Below are 27783 nucleotides of genomic sequence, written 5' to 3'. Positions count from 1 at the left end.
AATAGTCCATTACCAGAATAGGGATCAACTGTCCTCTCTAAGGTAAACAAACAGCCCTCAAGAAGACCCAATAAGAAAACCAAGAGTTTCACAAGAGTGACAAACAGTATTACATCTACCCCAAGACACCAACCCTTCAGCTATACCCAACATAAGGAGGACTAACATACAGAATAAATGTGCTCCCGAGAAGTTATATATATGCACATAATTTCTATTTACTCGGTAGATCTCAAAAGTACTAGACATCCCAAAGTGCATTTTCTTTTCTTTTTTTCCCTTTTATACTATTTATTTGTATGCCACTGCCAGTGTATATAAAATAATCATCCTTGTGGAATAGAAAGTCATGAAAATTCAGAAAGGTAGGTGTTAAGGACTGACAAAAGCAGAAGTTTGTTAAATGTAGCACATGTTACAGGGATAAGCTTTTTGTACCGGTTTCAAATGTAGCTCTCTTTGAATAGTCACTGGTTCATGAAAACGGGTTTAGAATACCTTCAAAGAGGACCCATGGACAAAGCCAAAGTGGGGAAGGATAGAGGGTGGGAGGTGGGGGTGGGTAGGGCAGGGGAAAGTGGTAACAGGAAAATGGAGACAAACATATTTGAACAATAAAAAATCTTTATTTTCTAAATTTTGCTCATTGAATATGGGTTATATTTGTGATAGTAGTTCTAAATTAGAATAAAATAAAATCAAGAAGGGAAAAAAATAAAGAATGCCTTCAAAGATTCATTTCACTACAAAAAGGAACAGACCTTCTAGGATCTAAAGGGATTGGTACTTGAAGATATTCCAGTCATCAGGGGGTCATGCTGAGCATTGTGCTGACAGAATTGTTTCAAACCTGCAGCTTTCTGGGAAACCTTCAGGCCTTTGGGCCCAGCCTCCAGCAGAAGCTGTTAAACCACTTTCTTCATAGCAGGTACACTGGAGGAACCAGACACTGGTGCTTTCAAAAGCTGGGCCAATTTGTCAATAGTGGGTCCACAGGGCCAGTGAGCTGGGCAGAAAAGCCAGGAGCGGGGGCTCAGAACTCCCAAAGTGAATTTTCATTAAAAAGGAAGAATCCTGCACTGGCTGGTGTGGCTCAGTGGATTGAGTGCCAGCCTGGGAACCAAAGGGTTGCTGGTTCAATTCCCAGTCAGGATACATGCCTGGGTTGGGGGCCAGGTCCCCACTAGGGCGCACACAAGAGGCAGCCACACATTGATGTTTCTTGCCCTCTCTTTCTCCCTCCCTCCCCCTCTAAAAATGCATTTTAAAAATCTTGAAAGGAGGAAGAGAGGGAGAGAGGGGGGAGGGGGAGGGGGAGGGGGAGGGGAGGAGAAAGAATCCTTTCACAATGCTACCACCTCCATATCACATATTTATGGTAGTCACACTATACCTCCCCCCTAAATAGCTCAGCTCCACATCTCCTTTTCTTTCACTTCATTCTTCTCAAAGGATCATTCTCTTCCTTTTGTATTTAAAAGATAAGTTTTGCAAACTAGGCCCAATTCTATACTCATAGAAACAAAGAGCAGTCTTTCTCCTACATATAGGCACAACTTCTTCGCAAACTAACTAAACATGACCCCCTACTGAGGGACGGGCAGGGAGCATGATACTACAAACAGAAATTGCTCTGACATTTAGGAGGCAGTTAGACCCCCAGGGTCCTGTCCTCACCCACATCCAGGATAATCATACAGTTCTCCATCATATACCCTTGTAGAATACACGAGAAACAGTCTCAGTAAAAATGAATACGAAAAGCTCCTGATTTGGGGAAATCAGATGCAGGGAGAGATATAGGATTAGGACTAAAAACTGAGGGATTAGGTGAAAAGTCTATATTCTCAACTGGGAAACCCAACTCTTTCATCCACTCAGCTCCAGAATAAAACAACCAGTCCCACAAGATGGAGCCTAAGTTTCCCTCTCAGGGAAGCAAATCACCCCTGATAAAAGATCTACACTGACATTTGGGGACCCCCTCCAAGCAAAAAGCCAGCTGGCAGCCTGAACACACCAAGTATACCAATCAAAGAGACCTCCCACACAGCTTTCAACCATCATCTCCAGTGCCTCACATTTAAACAAAAAGAAACAGCCAGGACCATCATTTGGATAAAACGCCATGCAAGGAAGACAGAATCCAAAACAAATCCGTAACAAAGTAACTCAGAGGTCACAAATATCTTACTATGCAGAAAACAGGACAACAATTAAGAAATTATAATTAACATCTCCAGAAAGATTTTAAAATATTAATCCATGAACAAAATATAAAATTTTTAAGAATGCATATTCAGAAAACAAGGGCATGGAAATTTAATAGAAATATCTGAAAACACAATTTAAAAAAATGGAAAATAACATAAAAAGATTTAAAATTTAAAGACTCATTCCAGGTGTTCCAATATCTAAATAATAGGAGCTCTAAAATGAGAAATCAGTGAAAATGGAAAACAGGCAGTGATCAAAGAAATAACATTTAACAGCCCTGATCGGTGTGGTTCAGTTGCTTGGGGCATCATCCTGCAAGGCAAAAAGGTCGGTTCTATTCTTGGTCAGGACACATGCCTAGGCTGAGGGTTCAGTCCCCAGTTGGGGCCTGTAAGAGAGGCAACAGATTGATGTTTCTCTCTCACAGCAATGTTTCTTTCCCTCTCTTTCTCCCTCCTTTCCCCTATCTCTAAAAAATTTTTTAATTAATTTAAAAAAAGAAAGAAAGAACATTTAACAAATTCCCAGAATAGAAGGTCAAGTTTCTTCAGCACAATGAAAGAGAAAAGCCCTGGTTCCAGCCAAGATGGTGATGTAGGTAAATGCCTCCCACAACCACATAAAAATTACACTAAACTACATGACAACTATCATTCAGACCCACCTGAAATATAGTTACAAAGAAGTCTCACAACTAAGAATATAAAGAAGAAGCCACAGCCCTGGCTGAGTAGATCAGTTGGTTGGGGCATTGTCCCAATATGCCAAGGTTATACGTTTGATCCTCAGTCAGGGTACATACAAGATTAATCAATGAATGCATAAATAAGTGGAACAAGAAATCAATGTCTATCTGTCCCTGTTTTCTCCCCTCACTTCTTCTCTCTCTCTAGGATCAATACATTTAAAAAAAAGAAGCCACACTGAGACTGGAAGGAGGGGTGGAGACCCAGAACGGGCTGGTCCCACATCCACATGTGGTGGATAAAAATCAGGAGGGATATCCTGGCAGCAGAGGTACCCCGCTGAGGAACAAGGGTTCCCAGCCCCACATCAGGACTCCTAGCCCAGGGTTCCAGTTCCAGGAAGAGAAGTCCCTATAACTTCTGGCTGTAAAAACCAATGGGGATTGTAGCTGATGGAAATGGAGGGATTCTGGAGTCCCAGGCGTTCTTGTTAAAGGGCCCATGCATGGACTTACTCAGACTTACTTGCTCTGAGCTCCAGCAGTGGGGCAGCTTGTCAGGGACATATGAGGAGGAACTGAGTTGTATGGCATCAAGCCAGGAGCTGGAGGAGCAGCTTTCTCCCAGAGAGACGCTGTTGTTCCTTTCCTGAGGCCCTCTGCCCTCCAAAGAGCTGGCAGGCAGGCTCCATATCTCACTCAATCTGGCTAACTCTGTTCGCCCACCCTGGTCATTCCCTGGCACCCCGTCCTACCCAACTTGCAGGCCCACCGAAGCCATTTCCAGTGGATTTTTATACAAATGGCCTGTTTTGGCTCATGTTTCAGGCTTTCCTAAAATCTCTCAAACAAGCAACACCTGGTCTCTGCATGCCCCATACCTCTCATTAAGTGGCTCCAGGCCCAGCACTAGCAGCAGCCAGACTCAGTTTGCAGCTGGGCCTCCCCTGGGCACCTCCAAGCCCACAGACAAGTAGCAGCCATCTGCAGATGACTTTGTAGCTCATACCAGGTGGGCTGACCTTGGCCTGCACTTCCCAGGAATGCCCAGAGCCAGTGCACCTGGTGAACAGCTTCAGACCACGTTGAAGCACCACCAAACCACCTCTACAAGGAGCGGGCTCAGTGGGCTGCAGAGCCCCATTGATATAGGTCCTGCTTCATGGGGTCAGCCCCTACATAGGTGATCCTCACAGTGGTCCCAGCCAACTAGCCTGAATATAAATGCATCCTACTAAGATGTAAACAGTAATCAAGGCTCCACTCCAACAGGAGGGTGTACACAGCCTACATGAGGGGGCACACTTGGAGTGCCCAGCTTGGGTGATGGGGGAGGCTGAGCCACTGGACATTACAGGACATCTAATACATAGGCCTGGGAGACAAAAAAAATATGTCCCAAATGAAAGAACAGAACACAACTCCAGAAAGAGAACTAAACAAATTGGAGACAAGCAATCTATCAGATGCGGAGTTCAAAAACAGTGGTTATGAGGATTCTCAATGAACTTAGGGGAAGAGCAGATGATCTTAGTGAGACCTTCAACAAAGAGCTAAGAAACATAAAAATGGAGATAGAAAAAATAAAAAAAAGAACCAGTCAGAAATGAAGAATATCTTACAGGGAATCATCAGTGGAATAGATGAAACAGGGGATAAAATCAACCAAACAGAACAACCAAACAGAATATTTAAAAATTTAAAAAACAACCAAACAGAAAACAGCCAATCAGAATAGCAAAAAGACAAAAGAATTTTAAAAAATGAGGGTAGTATAAGAAGTATCTGGGACAACTTCAAGTGTACCAACATTTATACCATGAACATGCCAGAAGGAAAAGAGAGAACACCTGTGGAAAAAATAACGCTAGAGCCCTGGCTGGTGTGGCTCAGTTGGTTAGGTATCATCCTGCAAACCAACAGGTCACAGGTTGTTTCCAGTCAGGGCACATGCCTGGGTTGTGGGTTCAGTCCCCATTCAGGGTGCATGCAAGAGGCAACCAATAAATGTTTCTCTTTCATATCAATGTTTTCCTCTCTTTCCCTCTCTCTAGATCAATTAAAGAAAAAAATAATAACGATAGAAAATTTCCCTTAACGTGGTGAAGGAAAGAGACATACAAGTCCAGGAAGCACATAGAGTCCCAAACAAGATGAACCCAAAGAGGCCCACACCAAGACATATCATAATTAAAATGCTAAAGGTTAAAGACATAGACAATTTGAAAGCAGCAAGAGAAAAGCAGTTAGTTATCTATAAGGGAGCTCCCATAAGACAGTCAACTGATTTAGCTAAAGGAGTTTATCACCACCAAAACAGTATTACAAGAAATATTAAAGGGTCTTCTTTAAGAAGAATAAAAGATCAAAAATATTAATAAAAAAGCAACAAATACATATCTATCAACAATTACTCTAAGTGCAAATGAATTAAATGACCCAATCAAAAGCCATGTTGGCTGAATGGATACATATGCTATCTACAAGAGACTCACTTCAGATCAAAAGAAACATACAGGCTGAAGGTAAAGGGATGGAAAAAGGTATTTCATGAAAATGGAAACAAACAAAAGCTGGGGTAGAAATACTTATACCAGACAAAATAAATTTTAAAACAAAGGCTACATAAGCAGCAGCAACAAAGGATCCAGCAATTTCACTTCTGGGTATTTATCCAAAGAAACCCAAAACACTAAATCAAAAAGAAATATACATCCATATGTTTGTTGTAGAATTATTTGCAACAGCCAAGACATGGAAGAAGTAACCCTAAGTGCCATCAATATAGGAGTAGATAAAGAAGTGGTATATACATATAATGGAATATGACTCTGCTATAAAAAAAATAATGAAATTTTGCTATCTACAAAACATGGATGGACCTAAAAGCTACTGTGGTGACTGAACTAAGTCAGATAGAAGAAGACAAATGCCATATAATTTGTGGCATCTAATAAATAAATAAATAAACAAAATAAACAAACAAGCAGAACAGTAACAGACTTAAAGATGCAGAGAACATTATAATGGTTGAGAGATGGTTAGGGGGATGGGTAAAAAAGGTGAAGGGATTAAGAAGTACAAATTGGTAGATCTATAATAGTTACAGGAATGTAAAATACAGCACAAGGAATATAGTCAATAAGATTTCAATAACTATGTATGGTGTCAGGTGGGTACTAGATTTATCAGGGTGATCACAATAGTAAGTTATACAATATCTAATCACTGGGTTGTACAACTGAAAGTAATATAATATTGTATGTTAACTGTAATTGAAAAATTAAAAATAAAAATTTAAAAAAGGAAAAATTAAAGGAGCCCTGGCCAGGTGGTTTAGTTGGTTGAAACACCGTCAGGTGCACTGGAAGATTTCAGGTTTGATCCCTGGCCAGGGAACATACCTAGGTTGTGGGTTCAATCCCTGATCGGGAAATGTACAGGAGGCAACCAATTGATGTTTCTCTCTCACATCAATGTTTCTCTCTCTCTCCCCCCCTTCCTCTCTCTCTAAAATCAATAAACAATAATATCCTCAGGTGAGAAGGAAGGAAGGGAGGGAGGGGGAGAGGGAGGGAGGGGAGGAAGGGGAAAAGAAGGAGGGAGGGAGGGAAGGAAAAAAGCCCCAAGCAAGCTACAACACTGAAATAGCACTGCTGATAAAGAAACATCCAAGACAGGTTCAGAGAGAGGCAGAAGTCATATCCACAGGAATCTAAGTAGAGTGGAGTCAGGCCTCACCAGTACAACTCCAGAAGGCAGAGGGTAATGATGCAAACCCTTCTGAGGGCAATGCCACCCAATCTAGAATTCTAAACCCAAACGATTTCTCCTTCAAGTACCTCTGGCATCAGTAAGGCATGACAGCCACAAAGCACATCTGAAGAGCAACATTCTCATATAGAGTGGGAACAGGGAAGGTTTTATAACATGTCGCTTAGGGAAAAAAAAGTTTATTGGAGAGGTTTCATAATGTGGAGAAGTATGTATTAACAGAACTTTTTTTAAATAGTATTTTCTATTAATTTCAGGTGTACAGCATAGTGGTTAGACAATTACATTCACAGGAATTTTTAAACTGATGCAATATAAAGCAAAATTTATGTCAGAAAGTCAAATATCTAATCAAATGAAAAAATGCAGCAATTATACACAAAAAACATTTTAAAAAATGGTACAAGAAAGAAAATGTTTGATCCAACTTGGCTCAGCAATGAAAATACCAAATATGGATTTAAACCAAACCTATGATGTAATAACACAACTAGTTGGTCCTTGGGACCAACATGGGACCAATGCCCCTGCCCAGTTGAAAATGTGTATAGGACTTTTGACTCCCTAAAAACTTAACTACTAATAGCCTACTGTTGACCACTTTACTGATAACATAGACAGTTAACACAGATTTTGTATGTTATATATACTGTATATGGTATTCTTACAATAAATAAGCTAGAGAAAAAACTGTTAAGAAAATTGTAAGAAAAAACATATTTACAGTATTTACTGGGGGGAAAAATCTACATATAAATGGACCCAAACAGTTCAAATCTGTGTTATTCAAGAATCAGCTATAATTAGCCATGGCTGGTATGGCTCAGTAGATTGAGTGCTGGCCGGCGAATCAAAGGGTCACAGGTTCAAACCCCAGTCTAGGGCACATGCCTGGGTTGCGGGCCAGGTCCCAGTGGAAAGCATGTGAATGGCAACCACACACTGACATTTCTCTCCCTCTCTTTCTCCTTCCCTTCCCCTCTCTAAAACTGGATAAATAAAATCTTTTAAAAAATAAATAAAATTATCAACTATAATTCGGATGAGTGGTAGGGAAGGGAGAACACCAATGAAGATTGTCTAAAAACAAGCACATTACTCAGAAGGGGGGGTGTAATGGATGGAAAGTCCATGTCCCCTCAAAATCCGTATGTTGAAGCCCTAACCAACAGTGTGACTGTGTCTGGAGATGGGACCTCTAAGTAGGTCATAAAGGTCAAATGAGGTCTTAAGAGGAAGGCCCTACTCTGACAGAATTAATGACCCTATCAGAAGAGATACCTGGGAGCTGCTCTCTTTCCATGCCCACTCTCTGAGGAAAGAAGACCAAGTGAGCACAGTGAGATGGCACCCATCTGCAAGCCATGAGAAAAGGCCTTGGAATAAAACCTACCTTACAGATGTCTTAATCTGGGGCTGTGAAAAATAAATATCTGCTCTTTAAGCCCCCTAGTCTAGAATGTTTTGTTGTAAGCAACCTAAGCAGACTAATACACTAGAGTAAGAAACAGTTGGATGTGGCCACCTTGGAAAGGCCAAGGGTGACATGAAACTACCAGTTATCAGCCTATTAGCATTATTTGAATTTTTCCTTGCCTCCATTTTTCTGTAAAATTAATTTAAAATACTGGTATAAAAGTGTAGACATTAAGAAGACCTAAGATCATATTAAAAAGAAACATCCTTTTTAAAGAAAAATACGTGTTTTTCTCTGCTGTTGACTCAGAGCCCCTCTGTGGCTAGGCACCCTGCACCCACCCTAAACCGCACACCATTCCCCTCAAAATCTAATCAGAAGCCCGTAACAATCTTACTTTTCTGCATTTCATATGAAATTACACACATTTTGGGTGCTTCCTTTTTTCTACATTTCTTCTCTTGACCTTTTAAGCCACTACCAGAAATACAGTCAATAAACCAACAAACAGGTCAGACATTTCTTCAGTTAAACTCTGAGGGGACCCTGGAAAACAAGGGCTTGTCATCCACCCTTTAAAGGACCCACAAGTTGCTAAGTTGCTTCTGTTGTGAACAGCAGCATCCACAGTGCACTCTCTGGCCACAGCCATGATAACCATCCCTGACCAGAAGTGCCGCACTGAACTGGCCCACCAGAAAGACGCAAGGACACATCCATTGAGACCCTGTCTTTGAGGAACATCTCAACAAATGAGGAAGGTAAGGGCAGTAAATAGATGTGGAAAGCATTTGCTGATGTTATACATCAAAAGCCAGTGGCATTCACTAAGTGCAGGTGCTTGAGGGTTGAGGAAGATGGCCTGGCTTCAAGCCTGACCAAGACCAGCCCTCCCAACAGCAGACCCTGAAAGGCACCTGGCAGGCCAAGCTAGCTTTTTAGAAGGGGTAAAACCTGAGCCTGCTAGCCAATGTCTTACAGCCTTTGGGCCCTAATGACAAATCATTAAGCAAGCAAGTAACTAGCCAAATTCCGGCATCATCAAAGGACCGACCTTTTGCCAATTCACACCAATTAAATGGTATGTGTGAACCAACCAAAATTATGTTCAAAGCTCCACTGATAATGGGCAATAATGACTGGCAAAGTCTTCTACACAGAGACACAGAATGAATGAGCAGGGAGGAAATTTGTGATCTCTTAGCCCATGGGCTCAAATGATACAAGCTGAGTAGGATAAATGCAAAGAAAGGTCAGGAGCATCGCTGTTTTCTCAATTTAAACAGAGACCTAGGTAAAAGACTCATTTAACCTTTCCTAAGTCAGCTATATGAAAAACAACCATGCCCTGGGCGAGTGGCTCAGTTGGTTGGACTGCTGTCCCATATACCAAAAGGCTGTGAATTTGATTCCCGGTCAGGGCATGGACCTTGGTTGCAAGTTCAATCTCTGGTCAGGGCACACAGGGGAGGCAATTGATCAGTGTTTCTTTCTCTCTCTTGAAAATCAATAAACATATCCTTGGGTGAGGATTAAGAAAAGGAAAAAAAAAAAAACAAACCACCATGTGTACGCATGTAAAGCCGAATGAGGACCCACACCTGATCTCCTATCAGGAGTACCTATGTCTTGTACAGGGAGACTGAATGACACCAGCCAGCACAACTGGAAGAGCCTTACAGTAAAGAGCGCATGAAACCAGGAGCTCCAGGTTCGTGAGCCCCTTGAAGTTTTTCTGTCCTAGATATGGCCCCCTGGACATGACACACTCCTCCACGCAGAATCAACACTTAAGAGAGGCACTTGACATCAATGACAAGTGCATCCCCTTCGCTTCTACTCTGTGTAGCGGGCTCTCACAACTTGCCTATTCAGCACCCACTCTCTTTTTCCCTTTCCTGTTAAACCCAATCTTCCTTTAGAAGACCATTCTTTCCAGTTCAGGAACGGTAATGCTATCTGGGAAGGGTACCCCCACTTAATTTTCAGAGTCGCCCTACTTTGTTAAAGTTCAGCAGCTCAGTGTCTGTCCCTTGCACAACGATTATACTGTGATGGGCAGGACACAGCAGCACACAGCCTCCCTGGTCACTCAGATCAAACTGCAAGATCTTCCTTTAACGTTGTGGGAAGCATTTGTTTATAAAACAAGGGAGCTCAAAGCCAAGGTCATTGGGCAGCCACCTCCAACACAAGGGAGCCAACCCAAGAACAGAGCTGGCCATAGTAAGGCAGAAGCAATAAAGTATTAAGAAATAGCCCTGGCTGGTGTGGCTCAGTGAACGGAGTGCCGACCTGCAAATCAAAAGGTTGCCAGTTCGATTCCCAGTCTAAGGCACTTGCCTGGGCTGCAGGCCAGGTCCCCAGTAGGGGGCGTGCAAGAGGCAACCACACACTGATGTTTCTCTCCCCCTCTTTCTCCCTCCCATTCCCCTCTCTAAAAATAAATAAATAAAATCTTTTTTAAAAAAAAGAAAATAATGAGGCAGTTTCTTATAAGACTAACCATGTTCCACCATGCAACCCAGCAAATACACTCCTTTTAGGTATTTACCCAAAGAAGGTGAAAACTTATATCCATACAAAAACCTGCACATAGATTTTTATAGCAGTACGATTCATAATTGCCAAAATCTTGAAGCAACCAAGATGTCCTTCAATAGGTGAATGAATAAATAAACTGTGGTACACTCAGACAATGGAATACTATTATTCAGTACTTTAAAAAAAAAAAATAGAGAGCTATCAGGCCATGAAAAGACATGGAGGAAAATAAAATGCACATTACTAAGTGGAAGAAACTAGTTTGAAAAGGCTACATATCATATGATTCTAACTATATAACATTCTGGAAGAGGCAAAACTATGAAGACAATAAAAAGATCAGTGGTTGCCAGGGGTTAAACGGGAGGAAGGGATGAATAGATGGAGCACAGAGGATTTTTTAGGGCACTGAAAATACTCTGTACGATACCATAATGGTGGATGCATGTCATTACACATTTGTCCAAATCCATAAAATGTATATCACCAAAAGTGAACTCTAATGAAAACTATGGACTGTAGGTGATTATGATGTGTGCACACAGGTTTATTAGTTGCAACAAATGTACCACTCTGGTGGAAGATGTTGACAAAGGGAGAGGCTGTGCACGTTCAAGGCAAGGGGTATATGGAAAGCCTCTGTACCTTCCTCTCAATTTTCCTAGTAACCTAAAATTGCTTTAAAGAAAATTAAATCTTTAAAAGAAAAATTGCCCTGGCCTGTGTGGCTCAGTGGACCAAGCACCAGCTTGCAAACTGGAATGTTGTAGGTTCGATTCCCAGTCAGGGCAAATGCCTGGGTTAAGGGCCAGGTCCCCAGTTGTGGGTGTGCAAGAGGCAACTGATCAATGTTTCTCTCACACACGTTTCTCCCACACACGTTTCTCCCTCTTTCTCCCTCCCTTCCCTTCTCTCTAAAAATAAATAAATTAAAAAAGAAAAAGAGAATAAAAATGGCTGGAATCCAGATCAAACCATATCTGAAGTTTGGTTTTGCCTCTAGACTTTTCATTTATCTGCATCAGCCAATCCCCTTCACTGTTTAAGCCAGGATGGGCTGTATTTTCTGTGACTTCCAACCTAGTGCATCCTAATTACACACCCTGCAGAACAATTAAAATGTGCCGAACTCCATCCCGTCAGTACTCAGGAATGATGACCCAAAATCGAAGATTCTCCATCCACAAAACTACCACAGGCAACGTCAAATGGGAGCACATTCAATCACAGTCAGGATTCCTGAACTCTAGGCTCCCTCTGCCACCAGCAGCTCCAGGACAGACAAGTAAAAACCAAAATATGCCACGGCCCTTAGAGCTGAACGCTATCAGATAGATGAAGCCAACGCATTATGTCAATTTGATAGCAAGGGTTACTTAATATAAACAGAACTAAAGAAAAAGCAAAGCTGCTGTTTAAAATTCAAAAACTAAAAAGTGTGCAGACTGGGGCTGGTTGGAAGAGGGGCAGTCTTCAGGAATTTATTTTAGAAATCAGAATTGAGCTCCACTTTTTTTCCTGAAGTCCAGGTCTCAAATTTAATCCCAACTTAAAACTGTTCTACTGAAATATAAAAACTCTTAGATGAGGTTTTAAAAACTGTATCATTACTAGCCTTACTTATTAACAGGTAATTTTACAATACACTCTATTGTAAAAAACTTGCTAAATCAGGAGCATTTCAGATCTTGTTCTCCAGCATGTCATCAGTTTTGACTCAAATAAACTCCTATAAAAATTCCAAATGAATTAAAAAAGTGAAATAAAAAACTTGCTAAATCAACAGCATTTAGCTAAAGTAGTGAGCAAAAAGGCACACAAAAATTACCTCAAACAGTGTATCCTGAATCACATCACTGAAAGGATGGTTAAACCTCAGAAATGTTTGAACCTGTGTTTATTAATTAGCGAGTAGCCAATTTCTCTACCACCGTAAGCTTGGATAAATGATCCAGGTTTTTAATAACTCCATGGGAGAGTCCCAACACCTGGAGATGTGTTTTCAGACTCCTGATCAAATTAGCAGGGTCACACGAATTCCAGACTTTCAGTTTCACAAGCAGAAGTCCCCAGAACCAACCTGTGATAGGGAACTGAGTGGGAAACAGAAGAACACTGCTAATATCTACTAATATCAGCAACAGGTTCCAACCACAACTAAATACACCTCCAGTAACCTCAAAAGGAATTACCAAGGAAAGAGAATGAAGAAACACGTTTCCTAAGTCTTAACACTTTCTTCGTAGTACCACTTCACGCCTCCAAAGTGGCTTCTGTGCCTCTGTGCAAAAGGTGCAGTCACTTCAGAATGCCCTGGGCTGCTGGCAACTGACTATACAATAGCACTAACTCATTTTGTTGGCAGGTGAAAAAGGTCCAATCCTAGAAATGTAACCACAGCCACAGAAGTTCCCCAAGTGCTCAGAAAAATTTCTGCAAGGCAGCCTCCTCACCACCACTTCCCAACCTCTAGGAAGAATCTTTGGAAACTTATAAAATACAATGATCCAGAATTCTTTAAGTATTGATGCATTTAAATGTCCATGCCTCCCTTTATTAAGCCAAAAGGATTATGTCTACCAGGTAAATCCACCTTCTATTGCAAGAGGATACAAATTTTACTGCTAATGGGTCAAATGTTAATGCCACAACTTCTAAAAACTCCAATATCCCTAATGACTTACAAAGCCATATATTTTAGCCTGTTCTTGATTAAAGTATCCTCACATACAAATATTAAAAACATCTAATGACAAGTGTGAAGGTGTAACAAATAAGAACTAAAACCACAACTCACCCATAGCAGCAGAAGTATACCCGATAGGGTTTGAAAGACAAGATCATTCCTTACCAACGACTTTCCTTGATAATTCTCCAGCTCTCAGAGGTGAGCACAGAAACAGGCTCCTTGTGTCTGACTCACCTGAATTCTCTGCCTTCGCTGTACCGTCTACTTGAGGAGGCCCGTGGGGCGGCTGTCTCCAGGAGCAGCTTCTGTGTCAGCCTGCCAGGGGGAGCAGGATCTCTGCCATCATCTTCATCTATATCTTGGTCACATTTCCATTCCTCGTCTTCATTCAAAGTGGGCAGATATCCAGGTATGCCCTTCCCTGTCCCTGACCCAGAGCTCTGGTCACTACAGAGCTTTGGGCTCTCTGAGCCTGTCCTCGTGTATTCCAAATAAATATCAGACTTGAGGAACGAGGGGTAGGTGTTCTCCTCCATGGTGGATTGGATTTCTGTCTGAGCCTGGTCAAACATGGCAGGATCAATCAGCTGCTTCATAATGCAGTCCTTTATGAAACTCTTGGTGGCTGGCTTGGTTTGCCTGGACACAATGCCATTGTTATCGAGGATGTACTTTCGGTAAATGGCTTTGGCCAGCTTCAGCCTCTTCTCCTCATTCGAGTCACAGGGCTCCAGTTTCCTGAAGCCACTACAGGCAAACCAGAAGTCCAGCAGGTCAGCACAGTCCTCCTGCTTCAGGAAAGTCCTAAACAGGTTTATCCCGTCTTGATCATCTAGTAAGGAGTGCAGTGACTCAGCCCACTTCAAGTATGGTGGGGTGGGTGAAGCACTACCCTCAGGCTCGTACCCCAGGTCCAGATCTGAGCGCCTCGGAGTGGCTGTTGAAGTCTCGCCTTTAATCCCGACACCTTTCCCAGAGCAGAAGCTGTGGCTGATGGGCCTGGGGTCTGTGGACACCAGTTCACCCTCCTCACCAGGCACTGGGGGTCTGGGGGCATCTTCAGTGAAACTTGCTCCGAGGTCCAAGGAGAAACCCTGCTCTTGAATATTCATTTTGAGAATCTGCGTCAATGAACAATGAGCGCTGCACCCTAATACATCAGTACTTATAGCTCCAAAGTGAATCAATCTGTCCTGTTGAAACCATTAAGAGGACAAGGATTAGGAAAGGTGGGTCCATGGAAACATGACCACAGAGGTTTTTCTCAAGACAAGACTCGCAATGATGCCCTCCCACTCAAACTTAAAGCCAGAAATTCAGTTTAAATTTGTAATCTTTCATCACAAGGTTTGTGCTATAATAAAACAATTTCTGGAAACTTTTACAACTACAGGAATGCCTCCGGCACTAAGAAATCTTTGCCCAGAACATGGAGAGCACCACACCCCTCAAGTGCCATTCTCTGAAAACATCACAGAGACCAGCAGCCTGGGGACCTCCCATCTTGGCTACAAAGCTGAATGACCAGTCCTTCTCTGCAAGCTCCAGGAAGACAGGAGGACTGCAGGAAAGAAAGGTGCTTCTAGTCCTCTAGTTCTATAAACTTGGGTGAAAGCCAATGCCTTACATGAGATAAAAATGACCACCCTACCTGCTCCCAGGGATTACTATGAGACTCAGATATCGAAAGGATGGCACATCACACACCACTGGTTGTGTCTGCTCCCCACATTCTCCAGGCCAACAGTCACTGTGCTTTCTGCCTACCCCACCACTTCATACTTAATATGCCCCACAACGGGTGTAAACACAGTTAGTTGTTTCTCAGACCTTCAACACATGCCTAAAAAAGCTGTTAATTGTGGGTCACCTTCAGCATCTTCAAACAAGTGATCAAAGAACACTACCCACACGCACATGTACAGAACCCTTCTCATGTCACCAATGTGGACAATCTTAAAAATGCTCCCATCAGAAAACTGCACTTGACCTTTAAAACCTTGCTTTTATAAGGGAAGTGTTGCACTGATGGCAAATGGCCATGAGGAACAGAGATGGTATAAAAAAATGAAACCTAATATAATAACTTTTAGTTAAGGGAGCATATAGCTTCACGTGATTTAACTCCATAAGCTGAAAATCAAACCACCTACCCTCTTAGAGTTTATGGAACCCTGGGTTTTTTATTGCTGCTACTGCAAGCCTGCCTTGGGTATGAGGGAAGATTGTCCTCGATCAGCACTCTGCCAGTCTTCAGCTCTCTCTGCCACATCCTACAGGAGCTCTTAGGGCCCACAAGCTCTAGCTATGCCACCCAACCTGGACAAGAGAGTGACTGCAACACAGCCTGCCACGATGGAAGTGGTCTGCCTAGAAGTGGGCTGGAGAGAAGCAGTTCAGGTCCAAAAGGCCTGGAGCACTGAACAAGGCAGAAGCAAAATAAATCTGGTACAAACTAAAATCTGGTACCAACACAAAGTGAAGCTCTCCTTGGCCATCACTCCACACTCTGGGCCCTGGTCTACATGTAAGTCCACCCCCAACACTTGCATTCTCACACTGCACACACTTCACCTGCCAGCAGCTGCTGACAGGTAGACGTGAAAAGCATCCAGAATGGAGCCTGGGTCACAATTATGTGCACCAAATGACATTTCTGCATCTAATGACTTTTTATGAAAACTACTGGGTAGGCTATAATTTCAACCTCAGCAGGAACAGCCTGTCCTAAAGTCAAGGCTCATGGATTATGGGTTATGGCAGCCTGCTGCTCATGGACCACTTCAACTGCAAAGTTGCTTTCTTTGAGCACCATCAACATGGACTGAGTACCTGTGGTGTCTCAGCTCCACACCAGCCTGTGGATGTCTAATGTCCTCTTGTCCGAGGGGAAAGAGAGCCTGCACCTGGTCCCCTGAGATTTACCCTTAGAGATACTCTGTAGTTCACTGACCTTAAGAAAAAAACCAAGTCATCCCTGCCCAGGTAGCTCAGTTGGTTAGAGTGCTGTCCTGATATACCAAGGTTGTGGGTTTGATCCCAGGTCAGAGAACATACAAGAATCAACCAATGAATGCATAAATAAGTAAAACAACAAATCCATGTTTCCCTCTTTCTTTTTCTCTCTCTCCCCCTTCCTCTCTCTCTCTCAAATCAATTGGAGGGGGAAAAAAACAAAAAAACAAAAAAACCCTGGCTGGTGCAGTTCAAGTGGGTGGATTGCCAGCCTGCAAACCAAAATGTTGTGCTTCAGTTCCTAGTCAGGACATATGCCTGAGTTGCAGCCCAGGTCCCCAGTTGGGGGTGAGCAGGAGGTAACTGATCGATATTTCTAGGGCACATCAGTGTTTCTCCTGTCTATCCCTCTCCCTCCCCAACCAAAAAAATAAATAAAAAAACTCTTTAAAAAGAGAGAAAGAACCAAGCCACTGTTTTTGAATGGGAAGCTAATTATGATCATTGTCACTTTCTCTCAAGGTGCTTACAACTGCTATTAAATTATTTGTATCAGCCTTAAACATTTTCTGCAGGATTCACAGCACCTAACACAATGTCTGGCAAGTAATGGACATCAAAAATATTTAATTAATTAGCATAAAGGAAAATGACACTTGCCCCAGATGCCAAATGTTATCTCTTTACAGATGAACTACTATGCGATAGAAAGAGCAGTAAATTCAAGATCTAGCCTTTTATTACCAAACTGGGCTGTCTTAAAAGACTAACATTTTAATTCACATGTTAACAAGTCCCCCTAATCATTTGAAACTATTTTTCATTGCTCAAAAGAATCATTTCTCATCATTCACATCTATTTTTGGCTGTGAACTGACAGAGACTTTTGGTGTCTCTGGACGTACATGAACATCTCCGCAAATTACTGATATTACTGAAATGTCCTCCAATTCCCACAACCACCAGGTTTCCGGAGAAGCATACCAAGCATTTAGTGTATACGCATGTAATACTACACATAAAGTGATTGTATTAACTCAGGTTGGAGTCAAATGGCCACAAGCACTGAAGCAGGTAACCACCATCAATAAAAGGATTCCATAAAAGGAATCTACAACTCTAATACCATATTTAAAGTCTCCTTTGGTCACTGCCAAGACATACCCTCTGAGTACCATGGCAGCCAGCTTGATGCTATAGATATATAGATATATAGAGATATATCTATATATATATTTATTTATCTCAAATATAGCTTTGACCTTGTTTTTGTGGAACGTGGAAGTAATACAGCATGACCCTAACATTTTCCCAACTGTCAATTAATTTAACTCTTGAAAAGTTAAGGGCTATCATTTTACATATAATCCATTCCCCCACCATTTAAATTCTAAATAACCAATATAAAAAAAAAAGTCCATTTAGCTTTTCTGAAACTAAAAATCAAAGAAACAATACCACCTGCTAAAAAACAAACAGGAACACTGTATTTTTTAAATGTTTTCCCATCCTTGTTCCTGAACAGAAGTTCTTAAAAGGGAACCCGAGCCTTGGCCAGTGTGGCTGAGTGGATTGAGTGCTGGCCTGAGAACCTAAAGGTCACCAGTTCGATTCCTGGTGAGGGCACATTCCTGAGTTGCTGGCCAGGTCCCCAGTTCCAGGTGTGAGAGGGGCAACTGATTACTGTTTCTTTCACACATCATGTTTCTCTCCCGCTCTTTCTCCCTCCTTTCCCCGCTCTCTAAAAATAGTAAATTAAATCTTAAAAACAACAACAACAACAACTGAAACTGCTATCTTGGGAGATCAGGTTTAGACTGTGTTCTCTAAAACAGGGCCTGCGGGTCCAAGTATGCTTGAGACTCTTCCTGAGAAGCAGAGAACATAAATGCAAGCAAAAGAGAGGGACTGAGATGTACTGTAAGAACTCAATAAATTTGAGAGATGAACTGACAAAAGTCCCGGGAGAACTTATTTATTTTTCTCTACTGTCCTCAGTGCTGAACTAAGTTTCACTGACCTGGCTGTACAGCTCTGGTTTCATGGAGACTGAGTTACAAAACGTGGTGTGGAGGTACAATCTATGACCCTCACACAAGAGAGAGTCTGGGGGGACAAAGCATCAACCTGAAAGAGTACAGCCCCTCAGTTAAGACAAACAGCAGCCCGGACCCAGCCTAAATCACCTCTGCCTCAGAGGGAGTGACCTCTTTAGTTTTCAAACTTATTCCTTCCTACTTTTTGCTGGGGATAGGGGAAAGGGACACTTCGCTGTCCAGCCTCTCTCCAGAATCCCTGTACACATTGTCTCACCCCAGCAGCTACTATGCACATCACCCACACCCTGAAACATACCCAAAGCCCGCAAACCACAGCACTCACCCAGCATCATCCAAACACATCAGCTGCAGTCCCCAGCCTCCTCCAGAAGGAACCCCCACCTATTCTCTGAATCCGGGGTCTTTCTTACACCTTTCCACACACATAGAGCAAGAGCCTGTCCTTTCTGAACCAAATCCAGCACTCTTCTCCTCAATGTCAACAGCCCTTACCTTCCCTATCCCCTGCTAGCACACCCTTCTGACAAACCTGCCTTCACAGCCTAGGCTACACACACCTTTCTCCTACATCACCGCAGTCTGCACACCCTTCATGCACAGCCTGAGAACTACAGCATGCCTCCCCTCACCCGCTCCCGGCCCTAACAGCCTCCTCTCCACACACTCCCGACCAACACAGCCTGCCCTCACACGCCCTCCGAGTCCGCACAGCCTGCTCACACAGCCTCTCCTTACCCGCTCCCGTCCTTCATACCGTACCTTCACACTCCCTCAAAGCCCACACAGCCTCCCTTCACACGCTCCCGGCCCGCACCCGCCAAGCCCCTCTTCCGGGTCCCACGCCCGGGCCGGCCTACGCGGCCTACAAAAGACGGCTGCACTGGCCCGCGCCCCTCAGGAATGCGCCACCGACCCGCACTACTCACCCGCGCGCGGCGGCGGCGGGGCCCAGGGCCCGGCTCCGGGAGTCGCGCGGCGCGGCGCGGCCCATGCGCTCAGTGGCGGCGCCGCGGGCGGGACAGGGCGGGGGCGCGGCCCGGAGCGGCCCCCATCGCGGCAGCGGCGGCGCGGCAGCCCGGAGGCGGGCGCAGGCAGGCCGCGGGGGCACCGCTGAGGCTGGACGCCCGCTCTCACTGGCTTGCTCCGCGGGGACACGGGCCTGGCCGGACTGCGGCCAGTCCTGCGGCAACGGCCCCGATCGCTTACCGGAGCGGGGAACCCAAGACCACAGTGCCGAAGCCCAGGCCCGAGCGCCCCCGCCGGCGCCACCCGGAAGTGCGGGGGCGGGGCCGGGGCTAGGGGCGGGACCCAGAGCGAGGGATGGGCCGGAGCGTGGGGCGGGGCCTGGAGCGTGGGGTGGAACCGAGAGCGTGGGGCGGGGCCGACACTAGGAGTAAGACGAGAACTTGGAGGCCAGGCCAGGAACGTGAAGGTGGGACCGAGAGTGAGAACTGGGCCAGGAGCGTGAGACGGAGTCAGAAGGCAGGCATAAAGCTAGGAGAGTGGAGGAGTGTCCTAGAATGTGGGGGTGGAGCTTCGAACGTGGAGGTGGGGCCAGGGCACGTGCTCGAGGCCAAGAACGTGGGGGTGGGACCGAGAGCGTGGGGCGGGGCCGAGAAAGTGAAATCCAGACCGACAGCGCGAGACAGAGCCGGAGCGTGGGAAAGGCTAAGAGCACGGAGGTGGGGCCTCGACTGTGGGGGTGGGGCCAGGGCGTAAGGGTTGTCCCCGAGTTTTGAGGCGGGGCTAAAACCGTTAAGACGGACCTGGGACGGGAGGCGGGGCCGGAATGAGGGACTTGGTTAAATACGTCCACGTGAGCAGGGCGTGGGCGGAGCAACGCAGCAGTGGAAAGGGACGTGAAAGGAGGCAGCGGGAAAGTGCCTGGTCCCTTTGGGCTGTGGAATCCGGGAGAGTAACGTAGGAGGACGCCCCCAGCGGGGGTTGAAAGGGTGTGGTCACCAGGAAGGCCTGGGCCGGTGTACCAAGAGGATGACCGGCCCCCGATGTGGACACCGCGAGGCGCCTGCCAGGTTGCAGCCCTTTTTTGCTGCCCATACGGGTGTCCACCAACCTTGGGTTACTGAGGTGGGCACCCACAGGTCCTCAGGTCCAGTAGCTCGTGCCCGGGTAGGCGGGGTGACCAGGGCAATTGGAGGGCAGAGCCAGGATGACCGGGAGCTGGACCCTTGGTGATATACAGCTTGTATCTCCTCCTTCTCCATGCTTACTGCCCCCCCGCCCTGTCTGGCCAGGAAGCTGAGGAGGTGGTCTGGGGCTCTGCCCTCCCTCAGACAGAGCCAGGGAACACAGTAGGCAGTAAGGCATCCAGTAAATGCTAGCCGTCACTTGGTCAGGAGGCCTAGCCTCCCAAGAGCTGTGGGCTGAGGCTGGCTGAGGCTCTACCTTGGATGGGCCCACATGCCTCAGTTTCTCCCACCCACCATCCAGGATCCCGACAAGTGCTCCCCTTCCTACCACTGCCTGCGGGTCTCACTTGCCCAGGCCAGCCTAAGAACAAGGGCTTCGGCGTGTCCTGATTCCTGCACCCATCATCCCTTTCCCCATCACTGTCACCATGGGCAGCCCTTTGCCTGACTAGCAAGCCCAGCGGGCCAACTCTGTGTTGCACAGCGACCATCATCCCCTCCTTGAGGGAAGGATGTTGGCACCAGGAATTGATTACTGCCCATAAGGAACTGCTTCTGCCACCTGGTAACCTTCAGGGAACAACTGCATTGCCATTATACAATGAAGCTGCCACTTAGGCCGCATAGGGACCTGCTCACCTCCTCCTGCCCCAGGACTCCCCAATACCTCATCCATCCACACCTCCCCCAACAGACCTCACTTAGCTTGCCCTCTGGTGCACACAGCCCTTCAAGACCCTTCACTAGTGTCTCTTCCATGCCACCCTCCCCTGAGTACCTCTGGTCATTTGCCCACTTCACGTTTCTACTACACTGCCTCCAGGTCACCTCTAATGTCACTGCGTCTTCTGGAAACTGCTTACCCTTGTTGCTCACCCTCATCCTATGTATCTCCCAGGCAGGGGCAGAAGTCTATGCCAACCTCCCACCCAACTGCCCGCAAGTAGCGCCTGCCTCTCCCAGGACTCAGCATAGCATCCAGTGCCCAGGATTTTGTAGGAACGCGGAGCAGTGAGGGATGGGGATGGGCCACCGGAAGCATCCCCAGCCTGCTGAGGAACTAGGCTATCTCCTAGAGCCATCGTTAGGCCTAGGGGCAGGTTGAGCAGGGGCTGAGGCAGTGGATGAGGACAGCACGTTACAGGAGCTGCACATCTAAACCCACACTGGCCCCACTAGGGTCCTGGTGGCAGGTGTCTCTCACTCACTAGGATGACCCCAGGACCCACAGTACTGGGCATGGAAGATGTCCCTGCAGCCCCTCTTCTCTCCTGTTGAGCCTCAGAGGCTTAGAAGAGAAAGCGTGGGTGACCTTCATGGCACAGCAGGGTCTCTTTGGCATACAGGAGTTCAGGGTGGACCAGACAGATAGCAGCACCTCCCGGACATTGGCCCTCAGGCTGCCACCCAACTCCCAGACATGGGCCCCAATGCTTGCCTTGGTTCTGCAGAGCTGCTGTTGTGGCCATGCCAGGCTCCTGGGGTTGTGTGCACATTTATCCTCTTCCTGGCCCATGGTGGCAGACGTCCCCAGGCCCTAGGACCAGAACAGGGCCCTTGGGCCTCCAGTTCCTTAGGGCCCCCGTCCTGCAGGGACAGGAAGATAGTCAGAAAGCCTGGAGGAAATGCAACAGTGCTCTATGGTGGGTTATGGCTGTGGGCATGGAGGTGAAATTGTCCAAGCAGAGTGGAGGTAGAGGAGACCAGAAGAAGAAGCTAGGGGGAAACTGAAGAGAGAGAGGGCAGCACTGGGGGGTCTGCAGTGAATGAAGCAGGGGTAACCCGGCAGGGGGATTGCATCAGCCACCCAGAGCTGAGACCAGATATAATACGTCTGCAGGAATCTCACTTCTGAATAGGTAAACTTTTCAATTACAGAGGTCCTTTCAAATGAACCCCCCTTCCCCAGGAGCAGGGATTTGCCACTAGAGACTCTGATTTTATTAACCATTGATGACATTTGTTCAAACTTCCCAGGAGCTAAACAAAAAACTTAACAGAAGTGAAATTCTTTTCTTAAATTTAGACATATAAGAAATACTTTGAAATAAAGTGGTCTTTGAAGCTTTATGTGTTCATGCACTTGGCTGAGGAAGGCAGCTTATAAACAGGATTCTAAAGGCATCATCCCAGATATACCAAGGAAGTATGTTGAAGATGTGGGGGCATGGCTACTGCAGGATGGTGAAAACCAGAAGTAGAGGACTAGCTGCAGAGATGGAATACTGGCAGATCCCCATCATTCTCCTGAGAGGAGAGGGGAGGAGGAAGTGCACTCATTCAGACCTCCATAGGGCAACAGGAGCCTCAAACTGAGCCCTCTTCTGGCTGTCCATTCCCTGAACCCTCTGCTCAGACCACAGGTGTGGGAGGTGAGAGCAGGTGGGCAGGTAGGGGGAGGAAGGACTTGGCTCATCCAGTTCTGAGGAGAGAGGAATGGACTTCCCTTTGGAGGTACAGCTCCAGAAGCACTGGCCAGCCGCCTTACCAACCATAAGCTTAGCCCTGGGATCCATCTCTCCTCCCTAAGAATCCCTTTTTCGTCAGTTCTGAGCTGGGTGGGTAGGGGGGACCAGGTACTGTTTGAGCCCTCATCCCAAGCCCAACAAAGGATGTGGAGCCATTGCACCAGGGCCGCGAGATAGAACACCAAGGAGAAAAACCAGAAGACTGCACACACAAGGCGCCCATATTTGTGAATATAGAACATATGCACATAAAGGCAAGAGAACTAATTAACCATCTCAGGGTATTAATAACAGATTATGTCTGGAAAGCAGAGTTAGAGGTAGGTTCCATTCTTTTTCTTATGCATTCAGGAAGAAGTTCTACATGATATCACTATTATGATCGTATGGAGACCACAAAGCTCTGCAACAGGTGACACCTTGCAATGATCAGAGCAAGACTGGCAGGAGTGAAGATCCTAGGAGATAGGACAGAGCTGACCCATTGGGCACTGGCAGGAAGGGTGGCAGGCCGTCCTGTAACTGCTGCAGTCATCCCGATTTGGGCCCCAGGACTGAGACGGTGTCATCTCAAGCTTCCTGGGCCAACCTTTGGGCACTTAAGCTGAGGTCCCCCTGAGCCCCAACCCCATATCGGGCAGTGCCCCCTGCCTCTCTTCTCCTGTGTTTGGCTCCTCTCACCCTCATATCTGGGGGGCAGATGCATTGTCCAGGATGACATTTTACATCCCTCTTGCTGTTTAAAATTCTCTTGCCTGCCTTTCAGCTGAAACTGCCAGAGGCAGATGTCCCAGGAGTGATCGTTACCCCAGTGCCAGGCTGGGGAATTATGGGGACAAGAATAGGGCTTTGCCTCAAACAAGCTGGTTTCATGTCAACTCAGTGTCCAATGCTGCATACACGATACTTGGCATGACTGTCCTCTTCTAACCCTGCTGCTATATGTTGTCCTGTCCTAATGGTTTCTGCTCTCCCTATGTCCTCTGCATGGACAACTCACCGGCAGACATGACACAGCCCCCCACATCACTGAGGGACACCATGAGAAAAAGTTCAGGCTCCAAGACCAACAGGAAAGTAGTGGCATGGCAGCAGGTATGTGAGCCTCTCCACTTATCCCCCAACTCAGGTCTCACCCTCAGTGTCCTGAGAGGGGTCCTGTCACTCCAGGCTGAGTGGCACAGCAGGGACTCCTTCCTGTACTGCCTTTCTGGAGGACTCTGACCCCAGGGATGTGTTCAGGGGTCCAGGAGATGATCAAGTAGTTTCAGTGCTGGAGGGTGAGTGTTGAGGGCTCAAGGTCCCTGCCTGCCACTGGGACCTCGGAAAGAGGAGGGGAGAGCAGTCTGCCCACCACCAACCCAGTGCCTCCCCAACTTGGGAGCCTCAGGGACATTGACAGTGTGACCAGCGTTGGCCAGCTCCTGCCTCCCTGGAGACCTGCCGGCCTGCCTGTGTCTTGGGCCAGCTGGTGGCTCTGGGCAAGATGCGTACCTCTTTGAGCCAGAGTATCCTCCTCAACAAAGTGAGGGCCCTGACCCAGCCCCACTTGCCTCAAAGGTCCCTGTGAAACTCCCTGTGAGTGGGCCTGGGCCATGGGATGGAGCCCAAAGATGGCTGTGGCCCACCTTGTGACTCTTAGACATGTCACAAGCAGAAGGAAGGGCTGCTGGCCTCCCCCAACCCCAGCACTAATTTTCTAGGAAAGGTGGTGTCCCAGTGGAGGGGACTTGCTCCTGAGGGGCTTCAGCCAGACTTCTGGAAGTCTGCTTCATGGTGTCCCTCAGTGATGTGGGGGGCTGTGTCATGTCTGCCGGTGAGTTGTCCATGCAGAGGACATAGGGAGAGCAGAAACCATTAGGACAGGACAACATATAGCAGATGAAGTCCTACCTTCCCAGTTGGCCCCAGGCCACTTCCCCTCTGGTCTAAGGCATGCCTTCGCTCCTGCCACACTGGCACTTTCACTGGGTGAACTTTCCTCTGTCCTCACTGTTCTCTCACTTGGAATGCCCTTTCCTGTCCTGGACACTCCATCTCCAAAGTCCTCCCCCAGTGCTGGGAGCTCTCACACCCCTCTGCAGGTTACCTTTTTCTCCCTCACCTGATGATGCATCTCATTCAGTCTCCCCACTCCCCCAAGCCTGCACAGTCTCAAGGACCAGGGGCAACGTCTTGAGCTGATAGCTAGGTGATTTTGTGATGGGAGACAAGCCAGCTGCTCTCACCCACAGCACATGCCCTCCAGGTCAGCCTCCACATGCCCCTGACCCCTCTGCTGCCCACCCTGCACTTTGCTGTCCTGTGATGTCTCTCTCTGCTGCCTAGGAGCCCTGCGTGGCCATGGCCAAGTTATAAGTATGTGATTATGTATGCTGGAGTTGCCCCTGGCCCCTTTGTTGCTGAAGAATCTGTCCTGGCAAACAAAAGTGCACTGGATTAGCCACAGTGGATTAAAAGATTTGCTTCTCAGAGTTTACCTAATAACCTAACAATCATGCCGACAGAGGCTTTGAACCTCTAGACTCACTCGCCAGGCCATCTGGGAGCTCTTGGCTTCTGCGGGCAGGGGGATGGCAGTTGAGGTCATTAGAGGCAGTCACTACCCATCCTCACACCCAGCTCTATCTGCAGCTGGACCTGTGCTCTTGGCTCCTGCCAGACCCATCTGGGCTGAACTTGGGGACGGAACCAGACCCTAAGAGATGCTGGAGGCCCAGGTGGGGAAGAAGGCCCAGCCAGAACTGCCTTCTAGAAAGCTGGCTGCATGAGGCCAGGTGTGGGTGGTACAGACCAGGCCTCACCTACACCCAGTCTGGCCACCCCCTCCGGGCGTGTCCACACATCCACACGGCATCAAGGACACAGCAATATGGAGGGTGCCTGTGGCAGGCAGGTGACACTCCAGGCTTCACCATGCTGTGGCGCACGGCCCCACTGCAGTCGCCCCGCTGTACGTTTCTACACACACACACGCACACACACACAAGCGTATCCCTCTTTGATCTCCAAAGGACACTCCATTTACAAGCTCTTAATCGCTGCTGTCTTTTTGGGGCCTGTCCTCTGAAGTCCCGAGTAATGGGATTTGGCGCCTCTGATCCATCTTGGGCTGGCCGCTCCCCATTATAGGTGGATGTTTTTTCCCTTTTTTTTTTTTTGCTTCTTTTTCGCTTTTATTTTTCTTCTAAAAAAAAAAAAATGTCCCTTAAATCTCACTGACTTGACATGGCTTGTCACCTAGCCCTGGGAGTGGAGGCTCGGAGAGGGGCAGGAGGCCCTTATGCCAAGGGCCTCCTGGCCTGTTGGGGGTCTTTGATGCTGCCTCCATGTGAAATCTAATGTGAAAGACATTGAGAGCGATTTTCGGGACCATGGTGCGGTGGATTCATTCTGCCTCATGCTGTTTCCTTTGTCTCTCTTCCTGTGACCCTTCCTTGGGACATTTGGGGAGAGGGTCTCGGGGTGAGAGTGCGGGTATGTGTGTATGTGCATGTAGGGTGCAGAGGGCAGGGGCCCTGCCATAAGAACAAAGGGCAGCAGGGAGCATGTCCACCTGTCTGCCTGTCCATCCATCCGTCCATTTGTCCGCCTGCCCGCCCACCCGGCTTACCTCACCTGCCTGGCTCTGTGTGCCTGCTGGCGCCCCACCATCCCGCAGTCCGCCATGATGGGCTTGGCCGTCCGTCTGAGCACTTTCAGCCACTCCAGGAAGCGAGTCCTGCTCTTGGACACTGTGTGGCTGGGAGGAAGCGTGACTCTAGGCTGCAGCTCGGGCTCCCACCACCGATTGGCTGAGGCAGGGACCAGATGACGGGCTCCGGAACCCTATGGTAGCCATGGCAACCAGCCCCTTTAGATATCGCCACCCCCAAGCCACTCCTGACAGCTGAGGAGGGAGCAGGCAGTGCCGCTGATGGGTCTACACCAGGGTCCCCTCAGAGGGTCAGGTCAGGCATGGCTGGATGGTGACTATTCCTGCACCAGTTGTTAAGTATTTTCATGTATGTGTGTGTTTCACCAATGTCCAATGTGAAGGATCGCTGTCCCTCTCTCAGTACATGCCCCAGACTGCTCCATAACCTGCCTGACCCCCTAGTGGAAGCAAGAGCAGTGTCCTTGCAGCCCCTGCTAAGAGGAGGACTTCAGGTCAGGCTTGCCCCAGGGGCTGAAGGCCAGGCCATCTTGTGAGAAAATGTATGAGAACAACAGGAGGAAGAGCAGGGGGAACTGCCCTTTTGATCTGCCTCAGACTCCCAAGAGTGTGCCAGCTCTATCTCTACCTGCCAACATTTCCTCTGTGTTCTCATTAGTCTGTTGAACATACAAAACCACTTACACATTGCCCTCTCAGCCTTCAAAGGCGCCAGCATGGATTTGCTGCGCACAGATCTTGTGTCTCCCTCTACCTGAAAGACTCTGGGACTTCAGCCACAGAAAGCAGACACTCTATAACCTTTGGGAATTGGCCACACAGCCGTGACCTGCACCCCCAAGGCCACTTGGTGAGACCTTTCCAGGTATCTCAAGACCAGGTCTTCTCAGCAAGGGCACGACACAGCATCATTCCTGGGTGTTGCAGAACATTATCTCTGTGACAGACCTTGGCCTGTCCAAATGCTCCTGGGATTGGGCACCACTTGGTCAAGGCCCTCCATGAAGACCATCTGAGAGCCCAGCTTCCTGCCCCAGGCCCAACCCACATCTGCTGAACACAAGGTTGCACAAGGAACAGCTGCAGGGCTACAAGGAGCAGGTGTGAGCCTCAAATCCCTGAAAGAGGCCAGGACTAAGGCATGTCCCTGGGGGCCCAGAGGCTGTTAA

General features: G+C 47.1%; 1 protein-coding gene and 1 pseudogene across 3 annotated transcripts in view; both read right to left on the bottom strand.

Moving 5' to 3' along the window:
* The window catches only part of AXIN1 (axin 1), a 66074-nt gene extending 46731 nt beyond the window's left edge, over positions 1–19343 (bottom strand). For all 3 annotated transcript variants that reach the window (XM_054586741.1, XM_054586740.1, XM_054586742.1), the window contains exons 1-2: positions 19268–19343; positions 13561–14519 (exon numbers count right to left, since the gene is read on the bottom strand). In XM_054586741.1, coding sequence (XP_054442716.1) covers positions 13561–14438 — 878 coding nt within the window. In that variant the 5' untranslated portion in view covers positions 14439–14519; positions 19268–19343. The remainder of the gene's footprint in view (positions 1–13560; positions 14520–19267) is intronic.
* On the bottom strand, positions 744–1708 carry LOC129081266 (guanine nucleotide-binding protein G(I)/G(S)/G(O) subunit gamma-5-like; annotated as a pseudogene).
* Positions 19344–27783: the final 8440 nt, after the last annotated feature.

This window comes from Pteronotus mesoamericanus, unplaced genomic scaffold, assembly GCF_021234165.1.
Source record: "Pteronotus mesoamericanus isolate MK-2021 breed Mesoamerican mustached bat unplaced genomic scaffold, CSHL_Meso_final contig_947, whole genome shotgun sequence".
NCBI lineage: Eukaryota > Metazoa > Chordata > Mammalia > Chiroptera > Mormoopidae > Pteronotus > Pteronotus mesoamericanus.
The sequence above is the reverse complement of the archived record's forward strand: the minus strand, read 5'-3'. Positions and strand labels throughout refer to the sequence as shown.